We start from the raw sequence: 21,169 nt of genomic DNA on the forward strand, positions 1-21,169 counted from the left end.
AATTTTATTAATCATTTGATATCAGGCTTGTTCTTAGAACTCTTAAAAGCTGTGAGGCTTTGTTTTTAAAAACACCAGCTAAGAGAGCTGGAGTCTGCCTTCCTGCATGTGACTGAGGCACAGCAAAACAGCAAAGAGGTTCCAATATATTTACTGCTGTTCCTTTTATTAACAGCTAGGACTGTTTACCCAGTCAGATTACTAGGATACCAAAGGAAATCTCTCCCTCAAAAGATGCACTCCTGAGATAGAACCCAAGATTTACAGGCAAAGGACAGCACAAAGACTGATCTGAAATTAGAGGTTCTTCACACATTACCCATTTTCTCTTTCTTCCAGCCAGCCATTGGTTTCTCAGCAATAGCAATCAGGAGCTGAGTGAGGATGAATGCACAGTAGAAGCTGGGAACACTCTGCTGGAAATTCAGTAGGTAGTGAAAACTCTCACTGGGGATGACAGGAAAGGGAAAAGGTAAAAACAATGAGGACAGGGAAATCGCCTAGAAACACATCAATAAAAAGGAAGTATTAGATCCTAGCCTACTATTTTGCCTGTGACAGTGCCCTTCTGAAGAAGGGGTAGTCAACCACTAGTAGATAAAAATACAGTCACTGAGAAAGTTTTCTCAAGCCCCAGTTACTCTAAGTCCAGCAACGTCTTTATATACTGCTTTTGCCTAGTATTCCTCTAAGCATTTTAACCACCTGAAACATATTAATTCCTTCTGTGAATCCTACTCATCTTCTCATCTCAAATGGCATACAAGCAAATGAGATCCATAGATTAATGCATATTTTTTAATCCAGTAGCTCCTTTTCATTAGGTTTGACTGATCTGCTGTTCAATTAAATACAAAGCTCTGTTTGAAGCTAGCGTGGTCTCCGTGAGAGCTCCCAAACACACATTAACCCATAATGCCCACGGAAAACAGGGGAAATGGCTAGAAATTCATCCCTTTCAGAGCTTGGGAAATACTGATTCTACCTTATCAGCTCCTCAAGAAGAAGAAACTCTGTCTCTCCTGGCTTTAGCCTGTCTGCAAGGACCTGGAGAGCTGACCTTAGCAAGTCAGTATTTTCCTGCCGAGAAAAGCCATTCCTGAAGGGAGGGAAAAAAGATAAATCCAGTTCATCATCAGACTAGAAGGAAGAGAGGTATCAGATGCAAAAGCATATCTGGGCATATTTTTTGCAACAAGAAAAATAAAGAGGTTGGATATGCAAGAAGACCCCCGCAATATGAATGTTACAAGGGCACACAAAAACCTGAAAACTAAATGGGAATGGAAAACCTTGTGCACACACAATTATTAACTTTTCAGTCAGACTGTACATCTTGCTTGGTGGGGACAGGCCATTTCACATAAGTGGAGGTCCATATACACTACAACCATGCTATGCAGACCTGAAAAGAAGAGGATGTGTAATGACAGTTGCTGTGCAAGTGCAGTGATGGTGGCTGGTAACCTCTTGAACAACAGGTAGGAAGGAACCTAACAGGGAGGTAAACTAGAGATCTTCATCAATTCTTTGCACTACCAGTGTCTGCGAAATCATTCAGTGAGGGCAGGCATTCTGGAAATCCTCAAATGTATCCACATTCTAGACTGAACACGTGAACTTGATAATGGTAACGCTCAAGTGCACCTTTAACACGCAAGTTAATTAACTATTGGTAGCATAAGAGGGCTTGACTAAACATATGTGAAAAGAGTTGTACTTTAGTTGTTGGACTAAAGTGGCTGGACAGCTCACCCCAATATACAGCTGCCTGACCCAAGCAAAACAGAATTATGTTAGAGTGTATCCAAACCGAACAGCAAAACTGATCTTGAGCTGCCTGTGGTTACAAAGCAGATGAGGTTCTTTGGTTTACAATATAGACAGACTCAGGAACAACCAACATTCATACTGACTGATGAGAAAATGACAAATCTGGGAATAGTCAGAAGTGGATCAGGGTCCCTGAGGATCCAGTAGTGGCCAATGGGAGAGGCAAACCTCAGACCTCAAACACTTTTTGCACAGTTACTACTGTGTTTGAAGTACAACAAAGATAAAACGCTTTCCACACACAGATCTAAATTAGGGTTCAGAAAAAACTTCTATGGTGCAATCCTGGATTATATTAGCAGATGCAGAGGTCAAATCCACGCGGCGCAAGCACTGTTGTTTGACATTTCTGAATCCAGTCTGAGCACATCAGCAGCACAGGCTTTCCTTTAATGAAGTACACACTCCTCCTTTCCCATCGGCAAAAGAAATTCATTGCTCGGGATTCAGGCAGTGACAACTTAGCAAAGGATGAGGGGACTTACTGGGTAAGAAACTCCAAGATCCCTAGGCAGAATGGGAGCTGCACAACGAGGCGTGCCAGCATGCCACTTATGCTTGCCTTGCTCCAAAAGCACATTGAATTCTATCCAGTTCAGTGCATCACCTACAGTTTTAGTTCAACTCAGGATCAGGCAATGAAGCTTGACATAACTATAAAGCCCTTAAAAGTCTCCAGCCACTGCAGTGTGTTGTTCTGCATGCTGGCAGGCCATTTGCTAAGTAGAAACACTTTAAAGAAAAGAAGCAAGAAGGGGAAGCAATAAATGGACTTTGCTCATTTAGGTGACCAAGTACTTCTTTGTTTAAACTCACCAAGCAAATAGGGAGCGAAAAGTTAGCAACAGCTGTTGGTAACAAAAGGACATCAGCTGGTGCTCCTGGATGTTAACTCCTGGTTCATCTCCCACATCCCGATTTTGTGTAACTGCCTTTAATACAGAACAAATAATGCATTAGATGCTATTCCAGGGAAAGACAATGGCACAAGAATTCATTTCTGTAAATTCCACATTGAAAAACGTGAAGAAAACAAAGCGACTCTCTTCCCCACAAACAAAAGTAAAAATACCTTTAGAGGTGACAAAACTCAACAGTTTGAGTAAGAATTGCTGCCCGCTGACCTGGAAGTAGTTGTGCATGTTCTCCATGTGATTACACAATGGCTTTAGTAGCTTGACTACACACATAGCAACTTCCTTGGGAGATCTCTGACACAGGTGGGAAAAGCCAATATCCTTGTAGCTTCTTTCCTGCAGCAAATGCGAAAGATTAAGGTCAGCCTTACTCGAGAATAACTTCACATCAAGTATCACCTCTTAGACTTCTGAGCAGTGCAATTCCTGAAGTCATACACTCTGTCAGGAAGGGCCACAGAGTAAGAAAATTGGCTTCTGCTGAACAACCAGCACCAACAAGTGGATGACATTCAATGAAAAGAATAAAACTGATGTGACGCGCAGCTCTTTTATGGAATCATAGAATAATTTAGGTTGGAAAAGACCTTTAAGATCATGGAGTCCAATATTTTACTCTAAAAGAAGGCAGTCTCCGCACATAGGATTTAAGTTCAAAAGACAAGAAAGAACTCAGAATATGATAGAGTCTATCAGGTTGTAGTGTATTTCTCATAGTTTAATGCAACGAGCCACACGTTTATTTTCCTCCTGAAGGCATCAGACAGAAATGCAAGGAGTCACTGCGCTCAGGGTGTTCTTCTAAGGACTGCAGAAAAAGCAGAAACACAGATGCGATAACTTCTGTTGGATGCAGCAGCTACCTGGTCTGCCTAACCTGAGCTGCTTCTTGAACAGCAGAGCCAATCTCCCCAGGGAGGGCTGGGAAAACGGTCACTTGAGTTTTGAGGCTACAAGGCTTTCCCTCAGTTATATACCCTTCCCTGAGACATGTAGAGAGCCAGATGCTGCAAACACTTCAGCGAGGGAAGTGGTACAGAAGACTTTTGAAAGAGCAAGTGCTGCTCTGACACACAGTCAGACTTCCATTTAACTGTTAGGTGAAAATAATTCTGAAAAACATTTCTCTCGGGAAAGGCCTGGAGACCACTGATGCCTCAGCCCAGGTCTAGACCCACTGGCTGCTGCTGTACTTGCCTTTGGAAAGGGCACTCTCCTGGTGGAGCCCGGGGTCAGCACGTGTTCCAGCTTCCAGCACAGGTCATCCAGAAGGAAGCAGAGTTCAGCAGGCCCCAGCTGCACAACTTCACAAGCCTACAATTACAAGAATGCTGAATCCCAGGTCCCAGACATAACTGTAGTGCCTTGAAGCCCATGTTCGCCCCCCTCCATTTCCAGTTACGACTCCCGGCTTAGTTAACCTCAGCCAGGGACCTATTTAGTAGATGTTAGGGTTTTATGCCTCCCCCATTGCAGGTATGGGGCACTGGTTCTGGTTACTCAAAGCATGAAGAAAACCTGGTGCTCTGAACATAGCTGAGGCAATGTCAGTAACGCTTTACTACTGAGAGAGAACTGATTTATATACACCGACATTGAAAATAAGCCTCTAAGGATAAAGACAGGTTTAAGCCCAAAGAATCACAAAATTCACCAGCTGAGCAATAGTCAAAGTAATTTAAAATAACACCACATAGCCCAAGAGACTTGTCAAACAATCTTCCAGTTGGCCTGTGACCTGCACACACAGCTGTCCTTGGAGCAGGCCAGGCTGTACTCCAGCCTGCCATGGCCTTTTCACATTTTATGAATCTTACTGTAGCCTAACAAAATCAGACTCCAGATCGACACAGCCTGTCTACAAAGAGTGTAACGAAATTAAACACTTCTGCTTTCCACATCCATAGCAATGTAGTTTTATATAAAATCCCAGATGATGAACAGGTCCCTGCTCACTGCAGGCAGATCCATGACACCAGTCCCACACTTGTGCTGAGTTTCTGATCTGCTGATGCCTGGAGACACTTGCCTTTTTGCAACATGGGCTTTACTTAAATGTCACAGGTTCTTTCTAAAAGGCAAGCCACCTTTTAGTGTATTTAACATCCTAGGGCTCAGCAGTATTCAATACGAAAGCCCCTTTCTTTCCATTAGGTCTAAACATGTTATGCTGTATCTTTGTTCCTTTTATGCAACGTTTATATTTGGTTTTAACATTGTTACACTACACCTCTGCTGTTCTCAGGAAAGTCCTCTTATCTCAGTGCCTTGAAGTACTTTGGTGTCTTTCAGGGCAAATTCTCTCTTGGCACCTAGCTCACAGCCCCAGACCAACATATCTTAACATCAATCTTCTGTCCATTTTAATGGAACAGAAAGGGCCAAGACCTCTGAGGGAGGTAGCTACACAAAGCCTTATCCATATGGTTTTATGCTGTTCTATTCACCTCTGTATGCATCTCTGCATCCAAGACAGACTTTGTCAGCAGCCCACAGTGGAGTACAGTAAACACTTCAAGGTCTAACTCCCGGAAGTATGGTCGATAGCTCTGCAGCCATGCCAGAGGATTTCCTGCCTCTCTCTCAGCAGCAGTCTAAAAAGTAAATGGCAGAATTAAGGTTGCAACCTGAAAGACTATAAGACTTTCTAACTCAAATAAAGCTATTTCTTTCATGCAGATTTCTAAATCTTGTGTCAGGTTGAAAAAAAGACTAAGAATAACTCATGGTAGCTAGCAGAGAGACAAGCACATAGAATCAGAAGCATTTTCATTTTGGACCGTACAAGTCACTAACAATTTTCTAGAAAAAAAAAATACTTGGGAAACTGGAATAAGCTTTGCTATCTCCTTTCTGTGAATCAGTGGCCATTGTGAAACCCATTCTGGACTTGCACCATAAGCACCATGAAAGATGACAGCAGATGTTTTTACCTTTGATAAATACCAGGATGGCAAACTATGGGATGCTCTGCTGCCTGTGATTGACAATCTCAGTTCTTAGAGATTCACTCCACACAATCTTCTTGTGGGAGCTGGTGTATGTTACACACGGCTCACAATAGGATTTCTGTATTCTGCTGTCCCAGGCGTGGCACAGTATCTAAGGCTTAGTCTGGAGCCGGTACTCTAGGTAATTAGTTTATTTATATATATATATATATATGTATGTATGTATGTGTAATAGTAAACTAGTTAAAAATATTAGATACATTCCTTCCCAGAACCATTAGAGACTTTGATTATTCTCTGTAACTTCAGTGACTTTGTTACCGTATCTGACTCAGTTATCAGATCTGTACAATAGCAGGGAAGTAAAATCATATTTGCCTGGCTAAAATGGATAAAATGGACTCTGAATAACATTTATTAGCAGCAGTGGCAGAAGTGAAGCCTTGTGGGATGCTTATGAGATCCCAGCCCCCAGGATGCTGAGACCAAAGCTTAGGCACACTTCCCTGATTTCTCTTTCAGCTACCACACATCTTGCGTTCCAGGCATGATGACAATACCATAAGAGGTTATTCAGATGAACAAGAAATAAAACCCAATAATTCATTAGTTATAGGTTTGGGAAATGGTTCTTAGCATGTGATGAAAATGGATAATTTTAAACAGGCCTTACCATGAACACAACACATTGATTAAATACCTCAAGGAAAATTGCAAAATGAGCACCCGTGATTGAAGCAGAGTAGAATCAGTGGGAGATACATGATCCTTACTAAGGTTTGTATTTTCCAGATACATCTCACAATTTCTGACCTGAGTGTAGGAATGGCATGTTATTGCAGTAATTTGAGATGAGACACTGGCTTAAGATAGAAACTTTCTATAGTCTTAACCAGAGAGTAACTAATAGTATTATTGATAATCCTGCACATTCACACTGCCCTGAGCCACAGTGCCTTCTGGAGAGTGGCTGGCCTGTCCAGCAATTTTGAGATTTCAGGTGGGAGCCAGGTGTCAGAAAGCAGAACTGAACCACTTTCTATTAAGTTGAAATTAACAATCCCTCTCTCAAAGCTTTTGTTTATGCTTCTATACCATCTTCCATAGTCTGTCTTTCCTGCAAGTCCTCAGGGTTATACACCTACCTTCTCCAGCTCAGAGAGTTCAGCATCAGGTTGATTTCCCTCAGAACTGTCATCTGCTGGAGAACGATCTGCAGAGCCGGCTTTGCTGCCATCAGTCTTTTTTTTCTTTCCTTAAAGATAAAAGCAACTTCAGAAAAAAGGCTGCACTGCACTTAACGATAGACAGCATTTGCAGCCAGGGAAATGGCACAGGCTGTACTTTGATCAGTCCTAAGAAAGCATGGAGCATGCACAGGTTGTGTGCCATCCATAGCCAGGATCACAGTCCAAAAGAGTCAAATGCATTTGGGGCTCCCCCACAACCAGCTTCTCTTTTATAAAATCACAGTAAGGAATTAAAGTGAGCGTCACTGTTCTTGCTGTAGTTTAAACATTATGAAGTGATTGCAAAAATGAGTGGGACGTCATCTTAAAAAATTCTTGAACCAAAATGCAATGTTTCCTCCTCAGACACAGTATTGAGAAAGGAAGAGGACCTGGAAAAGGAAGGTAAGACACAACTACAGAAAGGACTTCTAGGGATGCCAAGCCAACAGCAGAGTAACTCAATGAATGCCTTGCAAGAGTCTTCACTGCTGACAATGGTAGGGAAATTCTCATACTTGACACGCTACGTAGCAGAGAGATCAAAGAAACTACATTGATTTCAAGTAACTGCACATGATGTATTAGACCAAACAGACAGCTAACAGGCCACCAAGGCCAGGTGACATTCACAAAAGGTCCCCAGCAGAATTCAGATACAACATTTCAGAACTGCTGGCCACGGTGCCAGAGGGCCAATAGCTTGTGAACATAATTCCTCTTAATAAAAAGGGAACCAATAAGAATCCAGAGAATTAAAGACTGGTGAGTCTATCCTCCATCACTAGGAAAATGGCAGAGCTGTCTACGATAGAAAAATAAGATCACTGAGCATATGGACATACAGTCTGTTGGGGAGAAGCCAGCAGGGCTTCTGCAAAGGAAAACCTTGCATCACCAGCCTGCCAGCATGTTGGTATCGCTGGAATAAAAGGGACCTATTAGCCAGAAGAGATTTATATTTCCAAAAAGACTGTGAAAAGGTTTTACACCAGAAACTATTAAGGAACTGAAGTGGAATAGTGCTTTCTTGGACTGACAGCTTGCTATAGGAGAAGCAGCAAAGGGTAATACTTAACGTGGACTTTTCAGATGGAATCAGCCATTTAAACCTCCAGGAACTAGTTTTATTCAACTTCATAAACAACCTGGAGAAGGGAATGCTCGGGGAAATCCCCAACAAGTGCAACATTTGGCATACAATTTCATCTGCCATTTTATAACTGCTATGCTGATGAGCATCAGAGACTTCTGCTTTTGTTTCTCTGTGATCCTTTCCAGGGCCCAGCCATAGATGAAGTGAGACAGTACCAATGAAGCTGCATCTTTCACTGCATTATCTTTGGAAGAACAGAGTCAGGCAGGAGGAGGTCTTCCATGTCATAATAAATAAACCCTCTGAGTCAGACTGGAAAGTGAATTTGGTATGTTATGTCTCTCCTGAGGAGCTCCTTGTTCCCTTTCCTTTGAGGAATAGTCTTAGGCTAGATTTTATGACAGTGCTTGAGCTGATCTAATTGCTCAGGGGTAGTCCTGTTCCTCCTCCTACCTTTTTCTCATGTTCCCAGCCACACACACCTGAAACTTGCCTTGCACTGACTCAGGAAGACTGACCACTGGTTAAGCAGTCAACTTGTTAAAACAGCAAAAAAACTAACCCAGCAAAAAGTAAATAGCCAAAATAACTACCACGTAATAACATGGGGCAAGAAATCAGGCAACTTAAAAGAGTACAGATGTGAGTGGGAGAATGAAGGCTTCCCCTCTTTGTTAGCAGTAAACTATTTAATTTAGCTCAGCTACAAGATGCTGCACGCTCAAAGGAGGAGCAAGTTCAGCATCAAAACCGTGTGTTCTCAAGGCTGCGAACTATGGTCACAGCACTCTCTGATTTTTTTGTAGGCCAGACAAGCTAAGCTCAGGAATCTTCATCTGGGCTACGCTTACTACACTGAGCACTTCTGCTCCTTCAAAATCAAGTATCTAAAGCGATGGATCCTCCTCTTGTCTGCAGAACACAGTCATAGCTTTCCTTCCGCCTTTATCACTCTCACGTGACAGGTCCAGTCCCTGCAGAATGGGTCTGGCACAGGAGAAAAGGGCTCTCTAATCTGTGGCCTCCTCCAGTTGTTCTCATTGAATGGAATGTCAATTTTTGTCCCGTTTGGCTCGAAGGCAGTCATGTTCCCAGGAAATGTTAATCTAAACTAGAAAAAGAAGTAGAGGCAGAGATAACAAAGTAAATCTACTTCAGCTTGAAAAACTAAAAGGCAAGTTCTGTTTCTTCTCTGTGGGAGCTAGCAGTGGGAAAGGATGAAGGAAGCATTTCCGTGTGCAGCAGTCATGACAAGGTTCCTAAGACATCAGTTAGGTACAGCCTAGAGGTCAGGAATTTGCAAGGCAGCTCAAGCCACAGATTCAGTACCAGGCAATTGCACAAATCCATCAAAGGCAGAACAACTTACTGCTGCAGAAGATAGTTTTGACAAGTAAAAACAGTAAATGAAATCCCTGGATTTTCACTGTTAAATGCTAAGCATCAGCACACCCATGGAGACAGACTATCCAATGCCTGCTTGGAGTAGAATATTTTTACTTCTACTTCAGGTGCAACAGGAGTTGGTTGGATAAGATTTCAAACTAGATAGACCTTGCCAGGAATTCTGTGCTTTATGCACACGCAAGTGCCATGGCTGCAGCGCAATATGCCAGTCAAACCCCACATCACATCTGTCTGCTTAAATGTTTTAAACTTTCTTTACCATTCCTTTTTCTTCCTGGGCCAGCAGCATTAATGGATGGCACAGCCTCCCGGGCTTCAGAATCAAAAGTAGCTGGTGGTGGGACATAGCCAGGGGTTGCTGAAAGAGCCAAAAATGTAGAAACTGGGTTAGTTCAGCTCATGGATGACAAAATACAGGCAAGATGCATTATCTAGAAGTACCATATGTTTCACGATCCTGGTGAACGTCCCTTTGCTTGTATGTTTAGGTGAATTTAGCCTTATTGTATGTCCACACTGCACTGGAATGACAGCTCTTTGCAATCCCCCAGCAAGGGAGAGTAACAAGTGCTCAGCTGTCCTTGGACATCTGTCTGTGTTGGTGAAGCTTTAAAGGACTGTTCTAGCACACCTAAGCCCTTTCTGCGCTGGCCTTGTAGTGCTCCTGGAGCAGCAGAAAGGGGCTGAGGCTGCACTTTATTTTGGTGTGTAAGGGTAGGTGGAAGGTGACAGTGTATTCTTCGTCACATTTGTCTTATCAAAGACCTTTTCAATGTAAAAGGATATAAGTAAAGGGTGAAGCCACGAACAAGGACAGACACAAACCAATGGAGACAACGTCAATGATCAGAAGTCTCCAGTTTCTAACCAATGGGCCATTAAACTCCAGGCACAGCTTTGAGAATGGACACCTGGACTTTGTAACTGATAAATTGGGAGGAAAGAAAGGAACCTGAGGATTTGGGATATCTGATGGGGGCAAGGGTAGAACTACGCAAACTAATGTAGGAATGTGCAGGGAAGTGGGGTGGGGAGGAACAAAGAGGGGAACGGGCAGAAATAGTGTAAAAAGGACTGATCATGAGTAAAGTATTGCAGGTCAGTAGAACTGTCCAATCAGTACGCTTGTCTGACTGAACCCTGTGCCTGATCACTGCAGTCTGTCCCATCTCCTTATTAACTCTTTTCTTAACTACATTTCAGTGTAGTCTCACTAACCTCTGTGTGTGCATGCGCACGCACACGCTCCAAGGACTAAAGGCCAACACCAGTGAGACCTGTGTGACTAAATACTGGGCTAGCAACTAGAGCTGGACCACCCTGGGCCTGGGGTGTCAGCTGCTGGAGTAAACAAGAGGGTCTCCGTGTCAGTAGTTAAAGGTGCCATAGGTCTTGGGAGAACCTCTACAAGTCTCAGACTTTGCCTGTGGAGCCTGCGCCTGTGAGATAAGCGTGTGAGTGTACGTGTCTCCTAGCAAGCAGCAAGCTGGAATAGACAGTGAGTAGGGTACCCGTGGAGCAGATTAGAGGACCTGGGATCTGGGCAGGCTATTGAGCAGAGGGGCTGTGCCAGTACTTGTGGCTTCTTTGAGTGTTCACGTGCTTGTGACTCTAGAGCGTTGTTTGTGTGCCTTCACTAGCAAACTTCAGTCTTAACCAGCTAAAAAGCAGGATGGGAACTTGGCTGTCTGTACTTATGTTTTACACAAGTCCTACACATAGGTGCTGTTGAAGGCAGCACCTTGTCTGGGGCAGTCTGTGTCGCTGTGTCCACTGCCCTGGGACAGAGACCCGTGCTGGGCTCCAGCAGCTCAGCAGGGGGAATTCATGGACCTAGAGCAGCTGGAGGCAGTCGATTCTTACAACATTCCTTAACAGCTTCTTACAACCGGAATACTGGAGAAACACACCGTTTCCTTAGGATAAGGGCTGGTTTACTCCAGTATCCACCATACTCTGTTCCCAGGCAGACTTGACAGAATCTGCCAAAGAGATGTCCCCAAGGAGGTGACTGAGAAGGGCAGTTTGGACTCGGACAAATAGAAAACAATAGCTGTCTGTGCATGCACTCTTAGGCCACTGTAAAAACGCAGTATATGTTATATATACCTCCTCCATTGATGTTTAAGCCAATCCCTTTCGCTTCACAGCTGGCACAGGCCCAGAATGTACAAATGATTCATGCTCACCTGCCAAGCATTTTCCCAGCACATTCTGCAGTTCTGTGATGTTCTGTAATCGAGTCAAAACCTTCCCCTTCATCTCAGCATCCTGTTGCTGGCAGAAGGCATTTACGACCTAGAAATACAAAACAAATCACTGACTTATTGAGATTTGCACCCACTTTACTACAACTTCTTTTCTGAATAACATTCTCAAGTCCTGAATAAGCACACAACACAGCACAAGTAGCCTGTGTGACCACATCCAGACTGCATGAACAAAGTTATTCAGAAGCCCATGAGAACGTGGACATCATTGGTGCAATTTAAAAAAGCAACAGAGCAACACCTACAGATCAGATATTAACTGAAGAAGATAAGTTAGCAGACAGCACATTGTCAGGTTCTGTGCTGCTTATGGTTCTGGAGACTCCTTGGCACTTCCCAGGTCTGTCAGAAGAGACACAGTCCTGGGAGAAGAGCAGAAACAAGGAGGACTGGGGATGTGGAATTACACCAACTCCCAGCTCTGGAGCTGGATTGCACCAACTCTGACATAGCTCATGTTATCAGAATAACCCCAGCAGGGAACATTCCCACTGACCATCAGTTAGCAAATAGATGGTCCAAATCTGCTTGAGGGCACTGCATTTAACCCTTCTGTAAGCTCACAGAGGTACACAACAAATGAACAATCACAACCAAGTTTGCAAGGGACCTGTGGAAGCCTCTAGTCCAACACCCTGCTCAAAGCAGTATCAACTAAACAGGTTGCTTAAAGCCTTTTCTAGTGGAGCACTGAGCATCTCCAAGAAAAGCAATCCCACAGCTTCTCTGGATTTGGAAACACAATCTTTCTGTTAGGTAACAGAGGACCACAGTGGAAGACCACAATATCCCCTCCGCTCTGCCCTTCCCTCTCCAGGCTGAACAACCTCTGCTCTCCCAGCCTCCCCTCGTACACCATGTTCCCCAGCCCCTCATCAGGCTGGTGGCTTCCGCTGGACTCACCCAGAATGACAATGGGAGCCCCAGCCTGGGCACAGTGCTGCAGGCAGGGCCTCGGACATGCCAAGCAGAAGGCAGCAATCAATGCCCTTGACTCCCCTGCTCTCCAGCACGGTGAGACTGACCTTTCTTTCTGATGCTCCCTTCCTAGTTTAGACACATATTACCTCACAGTTTTTAGACACATATTTGGGGTTCCCAGCATCCTCGCTGCAACAGCAAAACCATTTTTGTACACCAAAATGTGCCAGTGTGTATAAAGTACAGCTGAGCAGGAGGTGGAAAACTCGTATCAGCAAGGCAGTCCTTAAAATCTCTGACCAAGAAAGCAGAGTTGCTGCTAACAGCAGTATAATGGATAAATGATAATGAAGAGAAGAACATGGAGAGAGATCACCAGGACCCTACTGGAGAAGGTTTCTAAGCAGCAAGACTCTCCTTCAACAATTGCACCCCTGAAGCCTAAGGTTAGTGTTTGTAAGTGCTTCTCCTCAGTGCCACTCCAGAACCTGCAAACAAGGCTTTACTCACCTCACGAAACCAGTTGAGAGCATAGAACAGGAGTGAGCATAGAAATTCCCGTTCCTGCGTGGACAGAGTCTCCAGCTTCCCTTCAACCTCCAGGTCAGTTAGGTACAGGGGGCAACCTGGGACAGAACAGGAAGAGAACATGTTGGACTGTGTTTGCTACCCATCCTTTGGTCTTTGCACGGACAAAGTCTCTTAGCAAAGCCTTTATCAGTTCCAATGGCTATTTGGAGTAAGCCCTGTCAGTCAGTCCATTCCCAGACAAGGCAACTGTCTCCCCTGCCTCCCTTCTACTTTGTGGGCTACAGAGCACCTCAGCCTCCTTCACAAACTGCACAATGCTTCCAACAACTGCAGGAAGCCTTCACAGATCTGGAATAGGAACAAGGCAGCCAGACTAAAAAAAATGTTCATTTCCCATACCTAACAAGGCATCAATCTCCTCCAGGCTTCCACTGTTTTGCTCTCCAGTGTAGAGCCTCAGCAATCGGAAACAGGGTGACAGACACATCGGTGACACTACCCTGGAGGGAGGGGAAAAATTAAATTGAGTGGGTCCTATGGTTTATATACCTCCAGAATGCCCACCACTTTTCCATTATGTCTTATGTCCTCCCCATGCCATGCTGCCTCTGCTTTCTCTTTTGCTTCTTGTAAGTCCCAGTGACACAGAGCAGAAATGTACCATTATGGTTAAATAAATAGGTGAGCACTAGTTTTCTGGAAAAGCATATAAGGGCAGAAAAATGGCCATAATGAAGAAAAATGTGATAAGATTTATTTCTTGTATAAATCAAAGTTGAATAATTCAGAAGGAATTATAAGAAATCATGCAAAACACCACTGCAAGCAGTGAAGAAACCTCCCTGAATGTTTTGTAGCATTCCACTGCTCACATTCTGAGTGAGGAAAATAAACATTTTTCTATAGATGCATGTAAAGTAGTTACAATGAATTTTACTCTATAGCGATCATGTCTTTTTTTTAGGCACAACTAAAATATCAAGAAGAGCTTATGACAATAAATTACACAGGATATGAAGGTGCCAGTTAAAAAAAAGCTTTTTATTCTTTGTAACTTTGATGCCTTACTGTTTAATCAGACTTTTTTATTTCTTACATGTTTCCTGTTCCATTTTCCAAAGACAAAGCCATTATTTCTCAGTCAAATTTCACTTGCAGCAGCATGTTTGAGGTTTAGCTCTGTTGCACAGTCTGTGTTGTCCAAGTACAACTGAAGGTGAGAAAAATTGTGTACTGTTCACACACACACTAAGTCCTTAGTGACTCTCTATTTGAGAATCATTGCTCAAAATATGAATTTTGCCACCTCAAAGCTGCCTATCTATCTCAATATGGCATTCAATATTACCACAACACTGGAAGAAAGAGCTACGATTTTCATATGACAGATGGGAAACAAGGCAGATGCAGCATGATTTACCCAAGATCAGCTAAACAGCCTGAGCCAAAACAGACCACCAGGTCCCAACCAGCTAATGCCTCTAGACCTGTCCGGGTATGTCTAACAGCAAGAGAAGGAAAAGAACACTGGAAACTGGTAAGTTCTCTGACCAGCTCCTTATGAGGCACTTTGGCAGGCAGGACTGACAGCAGTGAAGCGCACCAAATGGAAACAATTCCTTTACCTTCACAGTCATCCTACAGTTAAGTGTGAAAGTTACCTTTTACTTTGGCTACTCTTTCCACCGGTGACCCTGCCAAGCTCACTCTGCGACACCAATGGTAAGAGGTTAATAGCAATTGCTCCCTGACTTTCATCTTCATCCAGATTATATAAGGACTTCACTGGGAACAAGAACGAACTGCAAGGACAGACAGACAAGCTCTTACTGACAAACTCAGTTCTCAGGGACAGAAACATTACTAATACTTAGCCTGTGATTAGCATACCCATCCACTGTGGGGCTCAGATCAACCACAAAGTCACTAGGAAAATCCTCCACCAAACTCTTCCCAAACTCCTCCTATAAAGGAAGGAAAAAAACCTGCTCAGCAAAGGGGCTCAGTGAAGAAAGTTTCAACAGCAGCAGTGCAAAAAAGCAGAAGATAAAGCCAAGAAAAATTATCCTGGAACAGTCACAGCAATGAAGCCCATTCCCTGCAAGGAGGGCCAAGACCTGCCTTTAGAGACAAAGCCAGGAAGCATTGCTAAGCATGCACAACCAATTTCTTCCCTGCTCTTTGGGTGTGTGCTCGTCTAAAAGTTCCACAGTGATGCAGAGAGGTAGAGCAGCTGGCTGGAAGAGGAAAGGAGCCATGGGAGATTCTCTGTTCTAAGAGCTGATAATCAGAATGAAATGGCTACAAAGTGTTGGCAAAGTTTTTATTTCACACAACGTGTGCCACATACTTCACATGCTTTACATTGTTAGAAACAATTAAGGGAGAAATAAAGTAACTGAGGTGACAGCATTTGGACAAACAATGAAAAGACCCCCAAAAATCTGCACAAAATTTGCGGGAAGAACCTTAGCTTGCTTTTACATTTCAGTCTTGCAAGGAAAAAGGAGAAATTCTCCTTCCTCTGCTTTTTCTCCTTGGAGCACTCAGCTGGACCTCGGGAGACTGGCATTTCTAGCACTAGGCACAGAGCTGTCTGGAGTGTCTGCCAGCACTTCACAGCTCCTTAGTCACCTTCCCTCCTCTGCTCTGTAACCAGCAGGTGGGAAGAGCACTTGTGCCACAAGGAGTGATCAATTCCACAAATGCCTCCAATGCTCTCCTGGGCCCCAAGATGGCTCGCTATCCTCCTGGCTGGCACAGCCCACAGGCAAAAAGAGCTCCCAGCAAGTAGAAAAAGCTGTCCAGTGGCCTTCACAAACCTCTTCTTATTACCATAAATACCATTTGTTTGTTTATTTATTTACTACTATAAATGACTGTGGCTCTTCCAAGTCCTTAGGCACCAGATAGCCTTAATAGTCTGACCAGAAGCCAAATTCAACACTAAGTTTAAAGTTCTTTCAGATTCTACTTTTTTCTATGCATCTTAAAAGCATGCTCTGAAATGTCATTTAATTTTCTTTAAAAGATTTCCCTGTTGTCATGTAAAAGTTCACATAAAGGAAGTTGTTAAAGCACGATGAGGAATCTGCCGCAATCAAAGAAAGCCGAGAGGGCTGAAAGAGGATTTTGTATATGATCAATCTCTTACAGGACCTGAAGCATGACTAGGGGGAAAAAAACAAAACAAAAGAAAAAAAGAAAAAAAAGAAAAATTGTTCTCAAACTAGACTGAAAACCTCACATCAACTCTGTCCTGCCAACAACCAAACATGTTTCTGAAGAATTCACTTAAGTGATTAAATTCAAACTACACTGCAACATACCAGGAGCTTCAAGTCCAAATTCCCCTTCTGCTTCTCAATCAAACTGGCAAATTCATCATAGTAGAGAGCCAAGACCTCTGGTGTTTGCTCACAGCAGAAGCCCACAAGGTCCAGCAAAGTAGAAAGCTGAAATGAGAGCAAAATCTACAGGAACAGGTAAGGTAAACAGATCCAACTCAAGCTTCCACCTTGAGTCCCTTTTACACTAATTTGCTCTGAGGCATATCCAAAGCTTCACCTCTAGGGTAACAGCCCACAGTGATTGCTCTTGCAAAGACCCAGTTCTATGAGGAACATGGGTCTTTTAAGGTCCTGGCCCAGCTCCATGATGAAATAACACAAAAAAAGTCTGCCCAAGACCACCCTTAAATAGAGCGCTAGCCTAGAAGAAGGTTCTTCAACAGGAATTAAGGAAAACTGCCCAGGCTAGGCCAGCCCTCTACAGCAGAAGCACTTTCTCTAGGTGGCCTGAAAGGCACTGCTGCCAAGCTGAGAGGAAGGTGAAGGCTGCCTTTGGCTCAGTGAATCAGATCGCTCTGTTTCTTTCCTTTGTGTTTGAAATAACATCTGGATAGAAGACTTTCACTAGATGGTTGCAGTACTGCTTGTCCTGGACTAGCAGCAGGCAAGAGCAGCAGGTGCTATCTTTATACAGAACTTTGTTTCTCCAGAACCATTTTCAATAGATCTTTGGCTCTGCGGTTAATGTACAAGAATCCCAGGCTCAGTAAAGATAACTCCAAGACACACATACTACTTCAGTTAAGACTGTGTTGCCAGTTACACCTCCTTGCTGACCATGTCCTCCCTCTCTCCCACACTGCCCCATTCTTGGCACTCACCTGCCCATCACGCTCGCTGTTCAGCTCTGGTCTCTCCAATGAACTGCCGCCTCCTTCAGTTCTGAAAGCGATTGATAGCCTTGCTTTTGTGGCACAACACTTAAGAGGTGGCAAAACCCATCATACACAGAAGGTTCTCTCTCCAGAAATTGGAGAATTATACATGAGAAAGATGAGGTTTGGAACACTATTAGGAAAAGACCTGCTGACGTTTGGGACCTTCAGGACAAGACTCAATGTCTTCTTCAGGGATACGCTTTTTCTAACCTGTTGAAACCTAAGCCCTCTAGTCATCCACTCTTCCAAAGCCACAGAGCCTCACCTTATCATAATCATAATATCTGTAGTTGTACATTAGGACAGCTACTCAAAATTCCTGCTGCTTACTTGCAGGGTTCAGAAAGGTACTTTTTCCTCTGATAATTTGGCTTTCAAGTCTGTCTCCTTCAATCTTTTTCTGAAGAAACCAGACAAGATGCCAGTAAGGTACACAATGATCCATGATGCAAAGATACTTCTCAAGTGCCAGCAGACAGATTTTCCCCATGCATTTGGGTCAGACTTGAATGGGAAGGAATTTCTCTACAGGTCAAACAAATTCCCTGGGGATTTACTTCTTTTTGCAAGGCACGGAACATGCTCCACCTGCTGGGATCATCTGTGTGCACTTTACCCTGCTAACTCTCTGCCACCAAAGGTGCCTTGATGCACAGATGACCCCAAAGGCTCTTGAGGGTGTTTTTCTCCCCCTGTAATTCTTATGCTAGAATTTTCCAAATCTCCTCTTGATATAACTATATATTAGCATACCCTGCTTAGACTTGAACCAGTGCCTAAAGCAAGTCTGTGCTATGGGAGCAACCACAATGCAGTCCACTGACTTACAGCCCGGAGCCAAGATGGGCTTTTCTCTTCATGTGATAAACAGCAAAAGCATTTTATTAAGAAGTGCAAAATCAGCAAGCTAACTAATGCTTCCCTACATCAGTCAAATCTTTATTTTCCAAGTGCTTTAATCTTTGCCACAGCTCTTATCAGGAGTTTGCCTGATTTATGGCTGCTGTTTATAAATCATTTATATAGTACACTGAAAATTGTCTTGCCAATGCCCAGCACAGCCATAACGACTTTTCTGCTTACTTCTCTTTTAGATTTCCCTGTATTCAAACACAGGGCACATAAGGCCTAGTGTCGGAAGCTGATCTGCAGTCAGTCCACCCCAGTGTTCAAATTTTTTTCTGAGCAGTAAGCGCTGCTGATGCTAGTCAAAGCATCCATGAATAGGCGTTAACAAGAAATTTGGGATGCCTTTGAGAGCAGCAGCAGGCAAGCAGTATTAAACAGGTTGTAACACCAAACACTGCAGCCTGCAGAAAAGAGTTTTAAGTTCTTGAATTTGACCAAGATGTGCATGGGCTCAAAGGCAGTGCCCCCCTTTCTTTGTTCTACTCCAGGTTTGGTCTGAACCAAAAGCATATTAAATTCGTCTTTGCTACATTTTCTCTCACCTTTTTAATGCCACGCTGCCTATCATGGTAACAGCACCAATAACCCCCATCTGTTTGTGGTTGGGAACTGTACTGGAGAGCCATTTCCTGATCACCATGTGCATATCATCCTAAAAAGAGACACAGAACATGTTATCACAAAGGTACTTGTGTGCATCACTCACAGTTCTATTGGCGTCTTCACTTAATGTCACCTCCAAAGGCTGCAGGGGGACAGCTTATTGGGATTACAGCTTTGCAGAAGGCGTGCACATTCTGCAATTTCCTTTATTACGAAAATACAACTCCAGGTAAGGCTGCAAACAGCATTAAAAGTGACCGGCTTTGACTTTGCTCTAATTACTATACAGAACATGTAGTTGGTCCAGGTTTCACCTATAATTAATAGAACAATATATTAAAAAAAAATAGCAGGTGGTCTTGGAGCTCTTCACCTACAAACAGCAGCTGCAGAGCTACCCCCTAAAACACTGTCAACTTCAGAGGTTGAGGGATGGAGCAGTTTTTGGTGAAGGTCCAAAGAGAGCTGTAGGTAACACCATACCAGACACCTGGGATTAAGACATTTCTCACGCTGTCCCCCTCGTCCCCCGGGTGTGGGCATGCATGCCCTGCACAATTATAAAGGTTTCTTTGCAGCAGCTCTGTAAGCCCACAGCAGGTCTCAATGCAGCATGCTCTACTTCACAGCTGTGTCAGCAGCTCATCAGCTGCACTTCCCCAAAATGGGCACAGTTCTGTAGACTTCTGAAAGTCTGGACCACTAGTGGTAGACTAGGAGGTCTCCAGACACTGACAGCATAAGCATACTCAGTCACAGAAGCACGACGCTTCAGGGAAGTTGGGAGACCAGTCTTCTGGATGAGAAGTCTAATACTTGCTGAAGAAATCAAAGGCAAAGCACAGAAGAGTGTGGAGCAAATCAGCCGCAGGACTCCAAGCTGCACCTGCACTTGCTGACAAGAGGAATGCCAATTAAGAAAGCTGCCATTTTGAGGATGGAACAGCTGACCAGAGTGTCACATCTAAAACAAGCTGACCAGAGTGTCACATCTAAAACATGACAGCCAAAGCTAGAACAGGGCAATCACCAAGCTGTCCAGAACAGTGTCTCTGAGAAAGGAATATGTTCTGCTCGATCCCTTAAACTAATAAATTGTAGGCGAAAAAAAGACAGAAAACTTAGCTGAGCAGACAATCACGGCAAAGGGCTGCCAAGAGGTTCCTGACCAAAGCTAAGGGACAGCTCAACTTCCTGATATCTAAAAGTAGGTATCAGAAAGCAATTAATTTCAAAGCAGGGATGGAACAATGAATGCACTAAGCAGAAAACACGCTTATTTTAGCCAGTTAGCAACAGTCCTATTGCTAGTTTAAGCAGCGACCATGGCAGAAGAGCAGCATCCCTGTTATGAGGAGCAGCATTCTCAGACTGCAACAGGGCATGTGTGAGAACTCAAAAGCAGCTTCATAAAAGCAGCAAAGATCTTGCAGGTCACTGAAAAACATCACAGAATCAAAACAGCCCTGGTTACATTGATTCTTATTAACTCTCCCTACTGGTCCTGCAAAAGAGGAGGTTGAACCATACAGAGATCCTCAGGGATTGAAGCTGCATGAAAGCACAAGCCCTGACCAGAGAGAGGTCTTGAGACAGAGGAGATGAAGGCTTGAGTTATGCTACACAAACTACCAGTGCCAACAAGATCAAACTGGTAGCAAAGGACAAGTACACGGTTATACTACCTTTTCTTGACCTTCACTAGGCAAGATGCTTCTGGAATGACCTGTGCAATGCAAGGACAAATGCCTAATCTGCCTGTAGAGATTCTCGTATCCAAGAGGCATCAATTTTTTAAGTCCAGTTAAGAGAAGTCAAAGAGGAAGTTGGTTCCCTGGATACTGATTTATTTGGTGATCTACCCCTGCAGTCTTTGCTATCACTGCAGAAAGTCAAACTGCCAACCTTGGTTCCCCACAGTTACAAACTCTCAGCTCAGAATAAATTCTAGAGCTTACACTCCTCCTCTTCTTTTTGCAATTTATGAGGGTGACAGGCAGAACACTTCTTCCTGATGGTTAGTCCTTCAGGGGTGCAAAGTCACCCTGTGTGTTGCCAAGGCAATTTTCACAAGTTGCATGTAAGAAAGACTTGGGGTGGGAGGCAGGGAAATCACTGAGGAAAGTAGTTCAGAAAGGAGCTAAAACTGCTGTGCAGCCAGAAATTTTGGCAGTGAAGAGCTTCATCTTCACAGGGTGAGTGAGAAGACCTGAAATGACTACAGACATGCTGTTTTACATGCCACAGACCAATCAGTAACAGTGGGAAAGCAGT

The 21,169-nt window shown here is 43.7% G+C and overlaps 1 protein-coding gene across 7 annotated transcripts in view; it reads right to left on the reverse strand.

Moving 5' to 3' along the window:
* FANCD2 (FA complementation group D2) overlaps window positions 1–21,169 on the reverse strand; it is a 53,474-nt gene that overhangs the window by 13,168 nt on the left and 19,137 nt on the right. For 4 of the 7 annotated variants that reach the window (XM_055804418.1, XM_055804416.1, XM_055804415.1 and 1 more), the window contains exons 19-34: window positions 18,835–18,944; window positions 17,327–17,387; window positions 16,485–16,628; window positions 15,046–15,119; window positions 14,817–14,957; window positions 13,555–13,655; window positions 13,135–13,250; window positions 11,623–11,731; window positions 9,693–9,791; window positions 6,847–6,956; window positions 5,198–5,344; window positions 3,948–4,064; window positions 2,958–3,086; window positions 2,650–2,765; window positions 986–1,099; window positions 320–447 (exon numbers count right to left, since the gene is read on the reverse strand). In XM_055804418.1, the coding sequence (XP_055660393.1) occupies window positions 320–447; window positions 986–1,099; window positions 2,650–2,765; window positions 2,958–3,086; window positions 3,948–4,064; window positions 5,198–5,344; window positions 6,847–6,956; window positions 9,693–9,791; window positions 11,623–11,731; window positions 13,135–13,250; window positions 13,555–13,655; window positions 14,817–14,957; window positions 15,046–15,119; window positions 16,485–16,628; window positions 17,327–17,387; window positions 18,835–18,944 (1,816 nt within the window). The remainder of the gene's footprint in view (window positions 1–319; window positions 448–985; window positions 1,100–2,649; window positions 2,766–2,957; window positions 3,087–3,947; window positions 4,065–5,197; window positions 5,345–6,846; window positions 6,957–9,692; window positions 9,792–11,622; window positions 11,732–13,134; window positions 13,251–13,554; window positions 13,656–14,816; window positions 14,958–15,045; window positions 15,120–16,484; window positions 16,629–17,326; window positions 17,388–18,834; window positions 18,945–21,169) is intronic. The other 3 variants (XM_055804421.1, XM_055804420.1, XM_055804419.1) reach the window with 1 other exon arrangement.

Source organism: Falco peregrinus, chromosome 5 (genome assembly GCF_023634155.1).
Source record: "Falco peregrinus isolate bFalPer1 chromosome 5, bFalPer1.pri, whole genome shotgun sequence".
Taxonomy (NCBI): Eukaryota; Metazoa; Chordata; class Aves; order Falconiformes; family Falconidae; genus Falco; species Falco peregrinus.